This window comes from Aythya fuligula, chromosome 2, assembly GCF_009819795.1.
Source record: "Aythya fuligula isolate bAytFul2 chromosome 2, bAytFul2.pri, whole genome shotgun sequence".
Taxonomy (NCBI): domain Eukaryota; kingdom Metazoa; phylum Chordata; class Aves; order Anseriformes; family Anatidae; genus Aythya; species Aythya fuligula.
This window is the reverse complement of record NC_045560.1, coordinates 154,264,127-154,280,803: the sequence shown is the minus strand read 5'-3', so window position 1 is coordinate 154,280,803 and position 16,677 is coordinate 154,264,127. Positions and strand designations below refer to the sequence as shown.

The 16,677-nt window shown below is 40.5% G+C and overlaps 1 protein-coding gene across 3 annotated transcripts in view; it reads left to right on the top strand.

The window, feature by feature from the left end:
* Positions 1-16,677, top strand: part of FAM135B (family with sequence similarity 135 member B) — a 208,658-nt gene that overhangs the window by 116,508 nt on the left and 75,473 nt on the right. For all 3 annotated transcript variants that reach the window (XM_032182514.1, XM_032182511.1, XM_032182513.1), the window contains exon 4: positions 10,767-10,906. In XM_032182514.1, the coding sequence (XP_032038405.1) occupies positions 10,767-10,906 (140 nt within the window). The remainder of the gene's footprint in view (positions 1-10,766; positions 10,907-16,677) is intronic.

The following is a 16,677-nucleotide window of genomic DNA, read 5'->3' as shown; positions in this document are numbered from 1 at the left end:
GGCATTCAGATCTCTAAAGTGCTAAAGTTTTAGTGTGGCCACATGCCTCTACACTGCAATGTGTGATACAGTAGCAGTGCCTGCCTCTGTTTGGCAGTAAATAGATGCCTTTCTTTACACTAGATTAGAGTTAATTCCCAGCTCCGACAATGATTTTCAGGATCATCTTGAATGATTTACCATACTTTTTTATAAGTTCACTGTCTATAAGATGGTGGTAATAACGCTTTTGTAACATTTATTGGTCTTGGAGTGGCAAATTGCGTTTATAACTTTTTGTCCCAGGGAGTTTAAGTGAGACTATTTGGACAGAAAGGATGTGGCCCATTTCAGTTGCAAAGTCTTAAATGGGTTTTGTTGAGGAAGGCAGATAGAATTAGACTCGCAACCTTCTAGTCTTACAGTGCTTAGTTGATTTAAGAGCTTACTGCAGAACCACGATGCATATGCAAAGTTTAAGCCAAACAAAAAGACAGACTGTTCAGAAAGTGATAAGGGATCCCTTTCCTGAAAGACCCTTAATTCAGACTGAAGGCGATAAATAGCCTTACCAGACACCAATCCAAAGAAGAACAGCTAATGATACTCTTGGCACATCAGAGAGAGAGAGAACGGTTTAATGAAATCACAGACAGAAAGCCAAATGGCTTGTGCCTGACATGGATTGAGAAAGTATCATCGGTCTCTTTCTGATTTATGTGCATGTGTGATCCAGATGAGGCTGCAGGATTTCAATCAAGATAATGTGCATAATTAAAAAGCAAAAAATTTACTGATGCAGTGGCAAAGGTTGATGGAATCTAATTGGAGAAGCAAATGAATAAGAAAAAATAATTTTATTGCATTTTTGTGCTAAGCTGTATAGACAGCTCTGCAATTAAATCACTAATCAGACAAGAACTGGCTGACCTCGGAGAGAAGTAATCTCATTCCTCAGCTGGATAGGAAGATTTAAAATATCTGGTCAAATCAATGTTAAAAGATATAAAACATACAGAAGAACATTTTGGGTTTCTGTTAGGTTTATTGTTTATAATGAAATGGTTCCTCTTACAGATAAGTGATCTAGTTGACTTCTTGGAAAGCTACTTTATAATGATGCTGTTTTTATTTTGAACAGAAGCTATTTTTCAGCAAATGGAATTGCACTTTTGTGTGTGTGTTAGTAATTATGTGCTTTTTTTTTTTTATTCTTGTAGCCTTTTTAATAAGCAGACAGAATTGTCTTTTTTTTTTTTTTTTCAAATTTTTGTACAATTTTGCTTGAATATCTAAGAGCTACCTGTCTGCTTCTAAGGTTGTGATAATATTTGAGGTGAAAACATGAAGCCTTGACATGACTTACCTGTGTCTGATTCTGCCAATCTCCATCACACTGACAGTTTTTCTGGAGGCTGATTTGTTTTCTGCTGCCTCGAAGAACCCATGCAATGTATGTGAAATGTCTTCAGAGCACAGATCGTATGGCAATTCATGGAAACTATAGGGGTTGATTTATTGCTATTATCTTGCCCTCGGAGCTCAGTGCATTCTTCCATCCTTTCTATGGGCAGGTAAGGAGGTATATGTTTCTACCCTTTCTCCCAACAAATACCAAATCTAGTGCTCAGAATCACAGATCACCAGGCACTGGGATCAGGTCTCTTTCTACTGAGTGAACAAGGGATCAGGTCTACTTCAACGCAGAGGAAGAAAATCATGTTTATCACTGTTCATCAAGGATCATGAACACTTTGTGAATGGGAATATGAAAAACCCACCTTGAACATCACACTAGAACTAGAACATAGCCTGTAGAACAAAAGAACCTCAGCTGCTGCAGCTGCAGCTAAAAAATCAGGTCTCTTGTATCTCCCTTAACTCTGAAGAACTGTCATGGAAGGTATATGAAAGACATCCTCGTATTATATACAATGAGGAAAAAAATTGTAAGACCTTGAAGCATTTTTTTGTGTTTTGTTTTGTGATACAAGGTGGGGCTTGGAAACTTGTATTTAAATACCTGGATAACTTGCCTGGCTTTTCAGAAACACTAACCGCCTGTGGTTGCTCCTGCCCATGAGAGTCTGATGTCCTTCATGGTGGATCCTAAACCTTTTTTGTTTTACAATGGTATCTTAGGGACTACCTCTTACATATTAAAAATTAGTTTTACTGGCATATTTTTATTAGACTGTCAGAAAATGTTTTGCATATTTAATTCACAGCAATTTGCCCTCTAAGTCCAGTGCAACTGGCTGTAGCATTGAAGATAAAAGTTTGGTCGATATATGGCTTCCGTCCATCCCCCTGAACACAGTGTGCATAAAATGGTACCATTGCAATAGTACATCAGGAGAGTATTTTGTTCCCAGTCCATACCATTGATCAGGAGATCTGAAACTGGTACATCCCCAGCAGGGAACTCTTTAGTCTCCAGTTTGACTTAAAGTCTGTGATTTTAGTTCAGGACTTCTCTGATTCTGTTGCTGCTGTGTTGATTAGATGATGACAGCTATGCTTCCCTAGCAGCAGTAGGGGAATAATGGGTGGGTCCTAGTGTTACACCTTGAGGTGTCTGTAACCCATGTTCAGTTTTTTTTTTTTTTTTTGTTTTGTTTTGTTTTTTTTAATGTGTTTCAGCTCTGATATATCTGGATCTGTAAACACTTGTGGTGTTCCACCCTTCAAAACAACATGTGAGCAGTGGTGAGAAAAGTGCAAAGGAATTTTCCTATTGGTAGCCAGAGGAAAAGACTAGCTGAAATGAGATGCTGCAAATGCTCCCCCCCCCCCCCCCCATACACACACCTCACTCCCTTTAACCTCCTTGCTGGGGCTTTCTTCTTTGCACACCACTCATTCACACAAAGAATTTGTGGCAGTTATAATGGGAAACAGCTACCTGACTGATGGTTGGAACAAATTAGCTTAAAACTTACTACTTCAATTTCCTTTTTTTTTTTTCTGAAAACTCTAATTTCTGCCAGAATGGTTCTAAACTGCCTGGAAGGTCAGCATGACACTCTGAAATTACTGCTGTCCTGTGATGCTGAAAGACATACCTCGTGTTTGGAGTTTTTTAAAGGCACCTCAGCTATTCATTTACCATATTTAGGACTGAAATCATTTTTATCCTTCAGTCCTTTCACATTACACACCAATGAAAAGTGATATTGACACTGAAGGCAATTATAAAACATTTGCCTGAATGGTGTTAATGGACATTTATACAAAGAGACATTTATGCAAATGCCTATTGGACTTCAAAATGAAGTCTTGTCTTTTTTAAGACAAGGAGATATATTATGAGATATAATTTTCTCTAAAAAGTCTGCAGTCTCTATTCCAAAAGTTAGTTTTAGTCTTGGATCCTTCTTTGCCTGGGTATTCACTGCTAAAAGCTAGATAAGTTTACGACAGGTGTATTTCTTGTCTCTCTTTCCCTTTGTAGAACAACACAGGGACAGTGAAGGAAAACTCAGAACATTAAGAGCTCTGCAACAGTACATATCAGTGAATATATTCATCGGGCAGTCACTTTCTGTCCCAAGGTCACTCTTCCTAATGTATTTGGTGAGAACTGTACTTTGGCACTTATTGTTCTGCAGCTTGTTATGAATTTATCCCGTATGTTAACACAGATGTGTGTATCAACTGCAACTACTGTGTACCCAAGTCCAGAAAACCAGAGAAAGGCCGCTATCTCTCTGTCTGTTTGGGAAGGAATTTTCATAAAGAAGAAATGAAATTTCCAGCTGAAGTTTGCCACAGTTGCCACTATTTGATTAGTTGCAGTGGAGACCTATAATTAGCTCTAATTTAAGAAGGCATATGGCTCCAACAGATGGTAAAGGGAAAAAAGCAAGTTAGATAAACATGGCTATTTGCACAAGATTTTGTGGTCTCCTTTGGTTATATTTTGCAGTACAGTTCTTAGGTTCTAGCAAGACAGCATACTGTTCATTCGAGGAATGTCCACATGCCTTAATGTTCACTAAAAATAGCAAAACTAGCATGGCCTACAAGCGTTTAAGAAGTTTGGCAACAGTAGAAGAAATCAGATGACACAGAAACTTAGAAGTTAGTATCTGAACACATATTTGGTGGGGACTCTAAACAGGCATCATACATGTATCTCGTCTGATGTTACTGGGAATTTCATATGAAATGAATAAGAACAAGAGAAAGTGTGTGTCTGGACAGGAGAGGGTAATCAGCAACTAGGTAGTTTCTGGTTATGTTTCTGACAGTACCAACCAGGAAGACGTGCAATAAAAATCTCTCAGATTGCAGGGAGGTGGGCTACAGCTAGTCCAAACTGAGATCTTAAAGACTTTACTACGTACACCCATCTATAGCCACCCTCCCCGTTCAGCTGCGTGAGAAGACTGTGTGACTGCTGCTAATCCGCTCCAGGGCAAGGGCAATGAGCTCAGCTTAAATTGCCTTCTACTGCGATGTACCAGGAGATGACTTTCCACTCGAGAAGATTAGGAAAGATCACATGAACCAGTGACACAGCTTAGCTGTGTGGGTAGTAACATAAGGTTTGTGGGTAGGAAGGTGTTGATGCTCACAGCTCTTTCTCGAGTGAGAATGCCTTTCATCTGTCTGTGCACGAGTGACCTGGGAGAATGAATCTATCTACTTCTGAAGGTATATGAGATTTACTTGTGTGGGAAACCAAATATAGAGGCTATGGTATGTGTCTTGTAGCTCTGAATTAATCTGAAATACAAATGCTTTGGCGTGCACCGTTATTCATAATGAAGTACTTACAGTAAAGCTCTGTTTACAACTACAACAGCTTGGTTTGCCCATGTTATTGAAGAGTATCTCATTAAATCAAAGCTTAGCTGAACCCTGAATTTCCATTTATTTGAGCAGCAATGTAATAATACTTCATTCCTCGGATAGAAAGAGAGATTCAAGAAGTTTCCAGCTACTGAATGATTATGTTGTTTCCAGTGCTATAGCTGTAAAGAGGGTAGTTTTGAAGTTATATTTGTTTTCCATAAGGATTTTTTTTCCATGACTGCATAATCACTTTCCGTTCATTTTAGACCTCTCGCTCAAAGCTCAGTAAACAGCAGAGAGAATTCTGGAGAAGGCAGGATGTAAACCTGAAGTCATCTTTCAAAAAGGCCATCCACGCTGATGCTCCCTGGAGTAGTAATTTTGTGGTTAGAAAAGAAATATGATTTTATTCTCTTCCCTGTGTAGGGGATAGGAAGTGATGTAACATCTCCAGCAGCAGAGTGCCAAGACTGAGTCGCCGTGCTTCCTGCTTCCTTACTTTGAAAAAGTAATCATTTATCTTACTTCTCTGGGCTGAAGAACAGAGGACAAAGTCAGGGTGAATCCTATCTCTGATCTTTGTCAAGCCCTGAAGGTGAAGTGTACCAGAAGCAGAGGTAATGGAGGATTATGAGTATGGCGATTTCCCCTTGTAATTCTCAGCAAAGCTGTAGCAGTCAAGTCCTACAAGATTAATAGAAAAGTTGTATGGGAGAAAATGTGCTTTGAAGGAGGTTTTAATGTATTTTGCCTGGAGAACACAGCTTTTTCTCATTTCATTTATGTCTCGTGGTCCTTGTTATGTAGGGTAATCTGACATTATTTAAGGTTATTCTTAGCAAAGTATTCAAAAAATAAAAACGGGATAAAAAAAAAAAAAAAAAAAAAAAAGGAACTAATTTCAAGGCTTTCTCTGTGCTTCTGGTATCCAATGGAAGCAGAGTTTAAAATAATGCAAAGTGATTTAGTGATGATCATCTGAGCTGTGTATGGTCTCTGTAGCATTATGAGTAAGAACTGCTTCCTTTCTAATAGTTGGTTTTTATTCAAAAACTGTCTAAAATATACTGTCTTTTAGCCTCAGCTCCCACGGCTTTGAAGGTACCCTTATATCATCACTTAGTGCAAGAATTTGAGTTAGGAGCTGTGTGGTTAGGCATTTATTTGTTTTTAAGCCTTGATGTACTAAACACAAACGGAACTCCAATATTTTGGCATCCCTGCCTATGGCACAGGGTTTGGAGTTAGATGATCTTTGAAGTCCCTTCCAGCCCAAACCATGCTATGATTCTATCATTTCTTAAAGATCATATTATACTTAAGTTCCTAAACAAATCTGGGTCACAGGCAGGGATGCCTACTACCATGAAAAGGTTTGTAGCTTAATATTTATTCCAGTTTTCTTTGGCAGTTATAGACATCAGGAGGAAGAACAATTGAAAATATAATTATGGAAATAATTTAGCTGTTGAGATAGGAGCATGATAATCACTTACATGCCAAACAGAATGTAGAGGAGTTAAAAACTGGTCAACCATATTGCTAGCAAATAGCAAAGATCCACATGACTTAAGTGGCTCTGGGGGAATCATTCATCATCAAGTCTCTGCTGCACCAAGATCTTGCCAGTTAAAAGTCTGTCCTTGACAGAAATCAGAGGTTGATATATGCATGTGTCATTGCCATTGTTGATTTTGCCAAGGTGAGTTTTATGTTTGTTTGCTCGAGGAAATGTTGCTGTAGAACAGCTCTGAAGCCTCTCAAACCATTTTTAGAGAGGTAAAAATAATAATCATAATAAAAAAGTGAGTACATGATGGTTAGAATAAGGGAGATTTAAATGAAGGGAGATAACAGAGAAATGATGGGAGTAGAGGAAGGAGGTTAGAAAGGCTGAGTTGGTATAGCTGGAGATGACAGCTGGGATAACTGGCCAGTGAAGTTTTGGGAGTTAGTCTATCTGGTATATGCACTAGGATATTGGAAAGGTTGAAAGAGCAGTTCTGACTTGCAGAATACTGTCATGATCTTTAACTATTTTTCCCCAGTAACGTTTTCTTTCCCCATATGAACATCTGCTATCCGAAGGTGTAGGGATAAGATCAGGGAAGCCAAGGCACAGACGGAACTGAACTTGGCAAGGGATGCAATGAACCATGCATTTCAGGGTCCTGAGAAAACTGGCTGATGTAGTTGCAAAGCCACTCCCCAGCATATTTGAAAATTTATGACAGTCAGGTGAAGTCCCCAGTGACTGGATAAAGGGAAGCATCACTCCCATCATTAAAAAAGGTAGAAAGGAGGGAAAGGAGGACCCAGGGAACTACAGACTGGTGAGCCTCACCTACGGCCTGGCAATATCATGGAACAGATCATCCTGTAGGCAATGTTAAGGCACTTGCAGACAAGGAGGTGATTTGAGACAGCCTGCATGGTTTCAGCAAAGGTAAGTTGTGCCTGACCGATCTGGTGGCTTTCAGTGATGGGGCGACTGCATCAGTTGTCAAGGGAAGACCAGCTGATGTCACTGGGAGAAGAATTCATTGAGAGCAGCCCTGTGGAGAAGGACTTGGGGGTTCTGGTAGACGAAAAATTCGACATGAGCCAGCACTGTGCACTTGAAACCCAGAAGGCCAACTGTATCCTGGGCTGCATCAACAGAGGAGTGGGCAGCAGGGGAGAGGGGTGATTGTCCCCCTCTGCTCTGCCCTCATGAGGCACAAATAGAGGGGCTTGTTAGGCACAAAAGTTGATTTGATTATCAACAACCACAGAGTACGTCAAATTATACCTACTCTTAGGAGGCAAAGACATAGTTAAGTGAGATTTGATCTGATCTCACATATTGCTGTAGGGAACTATGGTTCCTGATTGTGTTCTTCATGTCCTGGTGCTCTTTGTGGAAGATGTTAAAACAGATTTTTCTATCCATTGCTTGCTTACTTCTGCTTTCCTATAACATCCATATTTATACACTCTGAGATGTTATAAAAAACTAATTTGTTTTATACAGGCTTTTTCATGCCTACCATAGATAGCCCTTACTTCAAGTTCCTTTCTTTTTTAAAATGCCATTACTTAGAAGTCTGCAAAGGGATTGCTAGTGGTGCTATTAGGATAGCAATATATTTCCTGTGGAAGGAGTAGAAAGAGAAGGAGATGCATCAACAGACTTCTCTCATTCCCTTAAATGAACAGCAGTGCAGGACAGCTGTCCTCTTCATGCTTAAGATGGTTCCTACAGCCCTGAGAGCTCTTTCCAGGTATTTTGAAGGCTTTTTTGACCCAAAGAAGATAACCATTAAATGAAATAGGCTTACGTCTAGCTTAAGGAACACTGGAAGTGTCACAAATACATCTCCTAATGAGGAAATTTAGCAAAAGCACAGGTCAATACAGTCTTATCTCTGGCAGTTTCCACACACTACATCCATCTTCCTTGGACTGCACATGAGTGGTGAGCAGTGCAGGCACATCCTAGAGCTGTTGGGGTAACTGAGGTTTTGCTAGAAAGGGGGAGTCTTTGAAGCTTTGCTCTCCTGCCACCCTACGCTTTGTGCCAAAGGCGTGTGTGTGCACAGGTGTACATCTGCTACTTCTTCTGCCAGCAACCAGCTCTAAAGAACGTCAGCCGTGCAAACGCCAACCTTCCTGCCACGGTGTCTGCTAGCAGACAAGTTTGTGGGTTTCAAAAGACATGGCTGTCAGAAGGCATCCCAGGAAAAAGGAGAAATCTGTAAAAGTTCCCAGGATGATGACAAGGTTTTTGTGGAGCAGGCTAAAGAAGCGCCTGTCTGGCATGGGTACCACTTTGTGAGTGGAAGAAGCTGAAGCAGAGCGGCGCAGCCTGCTTGCTGCCTGCACAACAAAGCACAGGGTGCGTGAGTGAGTCCTGCTGCCTGACGAGCGGCGTCTGCGGCGATGTTGTCATCCCCTCTGCTCTGAGGGGCAGGACGCCTGTATTGCCGTCAGCATTGCTGAGATGTCTTCGTGCTGCTGAGCACTCCTCTGAGGGATCTCCTGCCACAGCCTTATGTCATTCTTCAGGAGGTGGAGAAGCAGGCGGCGGCCGTTGAAGCAGGCAGGGACGGGTTTTGCTTAGGGGATGATCAGGCACTCATCTGCTGCAGTTCTCTGCCAGATCTCTGCAAAGCTATATCTGCGTTCTCAAAACTAAGCAATTTTTGGCCCTGTAGTATACCCACATGCACGGATTTGAGACATCCCTAAGCATAGTAGCTTGTCTTTGATTTCGACCTTCCCAACAAGAGAAATGACTCTTTGTGCCACCTTGCAACTCCAGCTCCTAAAGCAATTACACACTAGCAGTGGTCTGTGCAGGAGTGCATTTGAAAAGTAAATGACATTAAACTTTCCATCTTAGAAGAGTACCAGTATATCAATATCCAAATCAAATAACATAAAGCTCCCTTTGTCTGCCAGATAGGAATAAGAATGCATTATACCCCTAATATGATTTTTGCAGTGTCTCTAATATGATGAGATTTAAATTAAAATAAATATGACTGCATGCTTTGAAGAGCTAATCAGGCTGAAACGTTCTAGCCTAACGGGTGTAGCACAAGGAAATAAATGTGCATTTATCTAGGCTGTCTGGCAGAGCTATTGTGAAGGATATGAGCTGGGAAGACAACAGCAGAGTGAAACACAGGCTGATCCTGGGTGTGCTTGGTAAAAGTCAGTAACAGGAAAATGATTTGAATGTAGTTTATATCTATAGACCTATGGTCCTGGTCCTACTAATTAATTAGCACAAGTACTATCATTTTCTAATCAACTCATTTGCTCTCCTCCCCTCCCCCCTCCTTTTTTTTTTTTTTTTTTTTTTTTTTCAAGAAGGTGCTTCTTTGTCTGGAACTATTCCAGTTCCAACAGACAGGTGCCACAAAAAATAATCATTATAATGACAATTGTTGTCCCAGGACCTTGTCCCAGGACCTTTAGTACTTTTTTTTTTTTTTAAATCCTCTCCCTTCCTTTTTTTTTTCCATCCTAAATAAATGTTCCCTCTGGAAATCTTTAGTCCTTTGTCAGTATCAACTCACCAACTTCTGATTGCAAGTTATGTATTCAGCAGCTCTACAAGTTATGCAGCAGTAGCTTTAGCACAGCAGAATAGACCTGTCCTGATTTGAAGCTCTTGACAAACCAGCAGTCCCCAAGACTTCTTGACCTGGTCTTTTATCCTCCCCCAGCTCATGAGCTCAAAACAATTCTGCAAAGACACAAATTCCCAGAAGTACCTCCTGAAAAACTGTTATTCTTTTTAAAAATCATGTACTTGCTGGCTTCCTGATGAAGATCACAGATCTGTCTCTCTTTGAAGGACTGATATCAGTACAGCTTTTTTAAGCACACCTCATCAGGAGAGTTCCAAAATACCATTTGCTAAAGGATTACATTTCAAAAGCTTAGGTCGCTACAGAACTGAATGCTGGAAAAAAAAGGTAAAGCTGGCTCTGAATACATTTTGGAAGTTGTTTTTGCTCAGGGGCAATGGAAGTAGAATTAGCAAGTGATTCAGATTAAAAGCCAAGACTCCATTTGAAAGTACCTCACTCGGGTGCCCAATTGCTCATTAAATGGTCACACAGGTATTGCAGACTCCTCTGGAAGGAACTCATTGCAGTAAGTGTTGCCTACAATGTAGTTTTGTACAGCTAGACAAGCCAAGCTCTATTCCTGTCAGTGACAGAAGATCTAATAAGCAGTGGGCTTCAGGTGAAAATCTGTTTCATTCTAAAGCATGCACCTTTTTCTGTTGGATGAACATCTGTTTTCTTTAAGTGCCATGCTTGGGAACCTGCAATCCACAACAACAACCTGCTTCATTAACATTAATTATTGATAATGCAAGTGTTTAATTAGAAGTGCTAATACAACTGGCCTAGATAATCATGAAGTGTAGGAGAGAAAATAGTCTCCCTGCAGAAATCACACTGTTAGTCTGTCTGTGTTTTGTGCAGGTGATTCCAGCCTTTGCTCGGCCTGCGTGCATGAAAACAACGTTTACAGCAGAATATTTCAGATTTTGTACAGGAACGAAGAGATCATTCTTAATGAAACAATGAACTTCAGAGTACACCTGCTTCTGGATGGCGAAAGGGTGAGTTGTCTTGGGATACTCATAAAAAACAGGAGGGTTGGGATTCCTCTTACCTAACTTTTAGGTGTCCATCACACACATACTTCCATATGAGAGGTAACTATGGGGTTCCTGTGTTGTCACAGGTCAATATAACTGAGGGAGGTAATGGCAAGGCTTATCTGACCTCTCATCAGCATCTGCCTTAGAAGGAGATCCTGTATTTATCATTATCTCTGTTGATGAGGGTGCATGGGGTCATTTGTTCAGATGTGAATGCCAACACTGAAAACATCTGCATTAGGTCAGACCCTATGCACTGCACCTATCATGACGAGTAGTCCACACCCTGGCTTCCCAGTGGAGTAACTTGTTGACATACTCTAGTACATCAGTACTAGTGCAGCCAGTGTGAATCAAATGCTATGCGTTGAACTTGGATTTGGGGCCAGAGATACTTGGCTGTCCTTCACTTTGTAACTTCATATTTAAGCATGAAGAGATTTGAAATTTATGTTTTGACTAACTTCAACCCAAACATACCTGGGTTATATATAGAACTAAATTGTCTAAATTGTTATATATAGATCTAACATTGTCTTATTAGACACTGGAACAGGCTGCCCAGGGAAGTGGTGGAGTCACCATCCCTGGAAGTCTTTAAAAGACATTTAGATGTAGAGCTTAGGGATATGGTTTAGTGGGGATTGTTAGCGTTAGGTCAGAGGTTGGACTCGATGATCTTGAGGTCTCTTCCAACCTAGAAAATTTTGTGATTCTGTGATTCTGTGAAACAGCTGGAGAACCTAATTTAAGCTCATTTCAAATGCTTCCCTTCCCCTCCCACTATTTTTTTTTTTTTTTTTTTACATGCAGTTTGATCAATTTATTCCTCCCTAGAACTGTTGTTTTGTGCTTATAGGAAAAAGTACTAAGTGCAAGGTTATTAATATTCGTTAGAAAAATGTTCCAACATGCTTAATTGAATATTAATTTTATCCTTCCACAGTGGAACATCTCTGATTAAATATCCCTCCCCTCAAATTACAGCGGTTTCCGCTGTGTTGAGCAGGGATGATTTCTGATGATTTTTGCATTAATATTCAGAAAGCTATGCACCTCACAAAATGAAAGAAATAATCCCATGATATTCCTTGCAGCTAAAACTTGTCCTGACTTGTGCACTGTGCCCATCACACCTTTATATAAGAGGTTCCTTGGGAAAAGAACACCTGCCCAATTCTGTACTTACAGAGTGGTTTTACAAAGAGAAAGCTCCATTATCTCTGTGTGATGAAGTTGCTTTGGCTTTTCAAGGGTGTAGAACAAGAGGATAAACGGGTTTGTTCACCCAAAATGCATTTCTGAAGGTATTAAAAAGAGTCAAATGCAAAAAGTAAAGGTTTATAAAACTTCTTGCATTTAGCAGGTTGTCGTGGTTCCGCTCGAGTGGGCAGCCGAGCTCCACCACAGCCGCTCTCTCACTCCCCCTCCTCAAAGAGGAATGGGGAGAAAATATGTGAAAAGGGCTCAAGGATTGAGATAAGGACGAGAAAATCATGCAGTAATTATTGTAACGGGCAAAACAGACTCGGCATAAGGAGATAGCAAGATTTATTGCCTATTACTAACAAGCGAGAGAAGTGAGAAAACAAAGGAAAAAGCAAACCAAAAGCACCTTCCCCCCCATCCACCCTCTACCACCTCCTCCCCCCGAGCGGCGCAGGGGAACGGGGGAATGGGGGTTATGGTCAGTCTACAGCACTTCTTCTCTGCCGCTCCTTCTCGGTCACTCTCGTCCCCTGTGCTGTGGGGTCCCACCCACGGGATGCAGTCCTTGATGAACTGATCCGGCGTGGGCTTCCCACAGGCAGCAGCTCTTCCAGAACTGCTCCAGATATGGGTCCGTACCACGGGGTCCATCCCTCAGGAGAAAACTGCTCCAACCTGGCTCCCCTACGGGCAGCAGCTCCTGCCAGATCACCTGCTCCTGCGTGGTCTCCTCTCCACGGGCTACAGGTCCGGCCCGGAATCTGCTCCGGCAGGGGTCTTCCACAGGCGGCAGCCTCCGTCGGTGCAGGGCCACCTGCTCCACCGTGGTCTCCTCCACGGGCTGCAGCATGGAACCCTGCTCCACCGTGGTACTCCATGGGCTGCAGGGGGACATCCTGCTTCACCATGGTCCTCACCACAGGCTGCAGGGGACTTCTGCTCCGGCACCTGGAGCACCTCTCCCCCTCCCTCTACACTGACCTTGGCATGTGCAGGCTGTTCTCTCACTCCCTTGACTCTCCCGGCTGCTGTGTGGCGCAGCGTTTTTTCCCTGTCTTAAATATGCTCTCACAGAGGCGCAAAACAACATCGCTTATTGGCTCAGATCTGGAAAACAATGGGGCCCTTCCCAAACATGGGGCAGCTTCTAGATCTTTCTCACAGAAACCACCCCTATGGCTCCCTGCTACCAAAACCTTGCCACGTAAACCCACTACACAGGTTCGCACAATTCACTTATGATTAATGCTCCCAGTTCTCTGTTTTCTGCTGTTACATCTTGTCCTCTGTGACTGTAAAAAATCATCGTAAATATGGGGAAAAGCAAATTGTGTCACTTAACAGGGCACCTTGCTCAGAATAAAAGCTATTATATTTTCAGCTACTGTTCAGAGATGGTATTGCATGTCTATCACATAATGTCAGATGCAATTCCTGCAACTGGGCTTTGGAGAAATATCTTGAGTTCAGCAAAGCCTTTTGAATATTGTCTCTGTTCATCACTTCTTAACTTAACTTATTTAACACACAGAGTATGCCAGTCCTATGTGTGCCTGTTGTGATCTATGGTGGCATTTTTGGTTGAGAGGTGTAAGTCTGTTTGCTGCTTTCTCTGTAAATGGGCAAGGCAGTTAGGTTGGGTAATGGAAGTGTTGGGTTTATATGCTCCTTGTAGTTTCTGCTGCCAGAGCTGGCATATTCAAATATTACATCAAGGGAGCAGTATGCTTTCTCCTCATGGTGCTAGGGTAGTTCTGTAGATGAGATAGGCTCAGTACAAAAAAAGAAAAAAAAGAAAAAAAAAAAAAAAGAATTGCAGTGTGCATGTTCAGATTAGATTGTTTTCTTTTTTCTTTTTTTCTTTTTTTTTTTTTTCTGTATAACCCTTGATAAGCTTAAATATGGAAATATGTCTTTTTTTTTTTTTTTTTTTGGTGTTATATGGAAGAAGCCTCAATTATCCATCTACAAGTCACACTGAGCATACCTTTCACCATTTAAATGGTTCTTTAAAACTCTGACATTTATTAGATGCCTTTTTCTGTATTATCCCAGAATGCAGCATTCCTTGAATTCATAGGAAACAATATTGCAGGGCTGAGGCAGCCTTTAGTGTTACAAAGTCTAATTTATTTTCATAAGCTTTTGCTTTCATTCCTATTAAAGAAGGAGCACTGCCTTTTTCATCAAGCAGTAAAACAGGTAACTTGTCTCCTTGCTTGCTGGCTCCATTTGGGGACAATTTAGCAGCTGGGAGAGGACAGGGTGAGGCATGCTGGGATATAATGGTATATTAGATTTTGTACTTTCTAGAGAAATTTAAGTGAGATGGGACAGCCAGATGATTCAGTCTGACATCCTGGCTAAACTGTTAAATATTATGGTAGTACATCACAAGGATGCTGGAAACTTCAGTTACAACTTTTATTGCAGCTCTTAGAAACAAAACCAAAAAAAAAGTAAACGTAAACCTGAAAACTTAGAAATAAAAACTGAAATGATGCCTTTGATTCCAGACTGGTTCAGCAGAAATAGGAGTATTTTGGTTTCTATATGTTCTTTCTTGCATAAACTACATCTACTTTTATATGCAAATACTTTTTATTGAACAGATTCCAAACAGTGTTTAATAAAATGCATCTCCCTGTCAGTTCTTTCCGTTGTTGAGAGAGGCAGAGGGTAGAAACCAGCCTGATTTCTGGACAGTGCTTTCTGGAGAATTTTGTGTGCTCACAGCCAAATATGGTGTTTTTGGCACAAGCTAAGGGCCAAGGTAGGAACACGGGGAAATATAGGCCCATCCCAACGATGAGGAACTTCCCACAAGACACAAGATGATGTTACAAGAAAGTACAGAGTAATATAACACTGATGCAAACAAGGAAGAATTAATCAAATCTGAAAGAACAAAATTAATTTATTTCAGCCTTACTTGATTTAGTGGGGGGGCAGGGGAGGCTGGGGAAATGCATGTACTTATTTCAAAGAAAGCTTTCAAAATCTCTCTTCAGAACTGTCTTATTTCATTTTTGACTGGACACAAGATCAGCATGTGAAACATTTCACAGAGGTCAGATGTTCTGAACTTCCTTTACTTTTATTTAGTTATATGGAATATTAGGGAAAAGAATAATATTCCTTCTTTCATATGAATGTATTTCTACAAATAAAGATCTTTATCTCCTCTTTCATGAGTTGTGATTTCAATCATTACTATTGCTGAGAAGTTGAAGAACTTTTTAAAAAACATCAGAAGACCGTTCATACCTTCTCTGGAAGGACCACTTCCTGGCTTAGATAGTCAAACATGAATTATATTTCAGAGATTTGTTTTCAAGCTGATTTCTTGAGTAGGTTCATTTAAAACTTTACATCTTTTCTTCAGAGAAAGAAAAAAAACTGTTTGTCTATCACACTGTTGGGCAATTACCATTTGTAAATAACTGTGAAAAACACCATAATAGTCCCAGTAGTGCTTAAAGGAGCAACCAATATTTCATTTAAGGACAATATTATTGCATACAGAAGACTGACAAATAAATGATAGAAATCTCAATGTCTCTTCAGTATGAGTTATGGAAAGGCCATTTCATTTTCTCTCCTGTAAAAGATCTTATATACTTTGGTTCTAATATGTGAAGAAAAGTAAAACACAGTGAAGTCTAGCAAGAATCAAAGCTGTATATTAACTTGTGTCATGTAATTTTTGTATATAGCTGTTATGTCTAAGGGTTGGATTAACTTCTAGATAAGCTGTGTTTGTGGAGAGCTTTAGATACTCAACTCATGCATAAACCTTTCAATGCTATTTTCTCGTGAAGATTCCAGTATAGAACCACAGTCCAGTTTTCACTTGCTTTATTATATACACCTCCAATATATACAGAAAAACATGCAATCTCTCTAGTGACAACTGTGACATGATTTTATATGGGTTCTTACACTGTGCTGTGAAGTCTAATTTCAATCCACTTGTGGGACTAAATATACCCTATTGTACAGTTGCACAGTAATGCTTGATCCTGTGCAGCTGTGAATACCTCTCAGATACCTGCTCATTGCCTCAGCCTGTTTTGGGCTAGTGTCACTAGCCTTCTGTCTCTGAAGCTATTGAACTTGTTTAAACTCAAGCTAATTTCAGTGACAGTTGCAGGTGCTCAGCAGTACTTAGGCACAGACCCAAAATTTCAACCCTCTGTTGGCAGATGAGGTTTGCTTTGTCTGCTGCTCTATACTTGAGATTAATTCCTAGTTTAAATTCAGTCTGTAGCTTCAATAATGATTATTTCTTTTGCAACTGCCAGCAACTGTGATTTTTAGTGACAACAGCTCATTAAAAAGGAAAAAGTCTTTTTTTGCTGAAAGACATACTTCCAGATGTTTTGAGACAAACACAAAAGAGAAGGCACATTTTCAGTAAACAGAGGCTGGAATTTTCTTCTCACATCTCAGTGCCTGTGATCATGCTAGAAGAAACACCATATTACTTTGGAAGGGTCTACATTGATTTTTTCAACAAA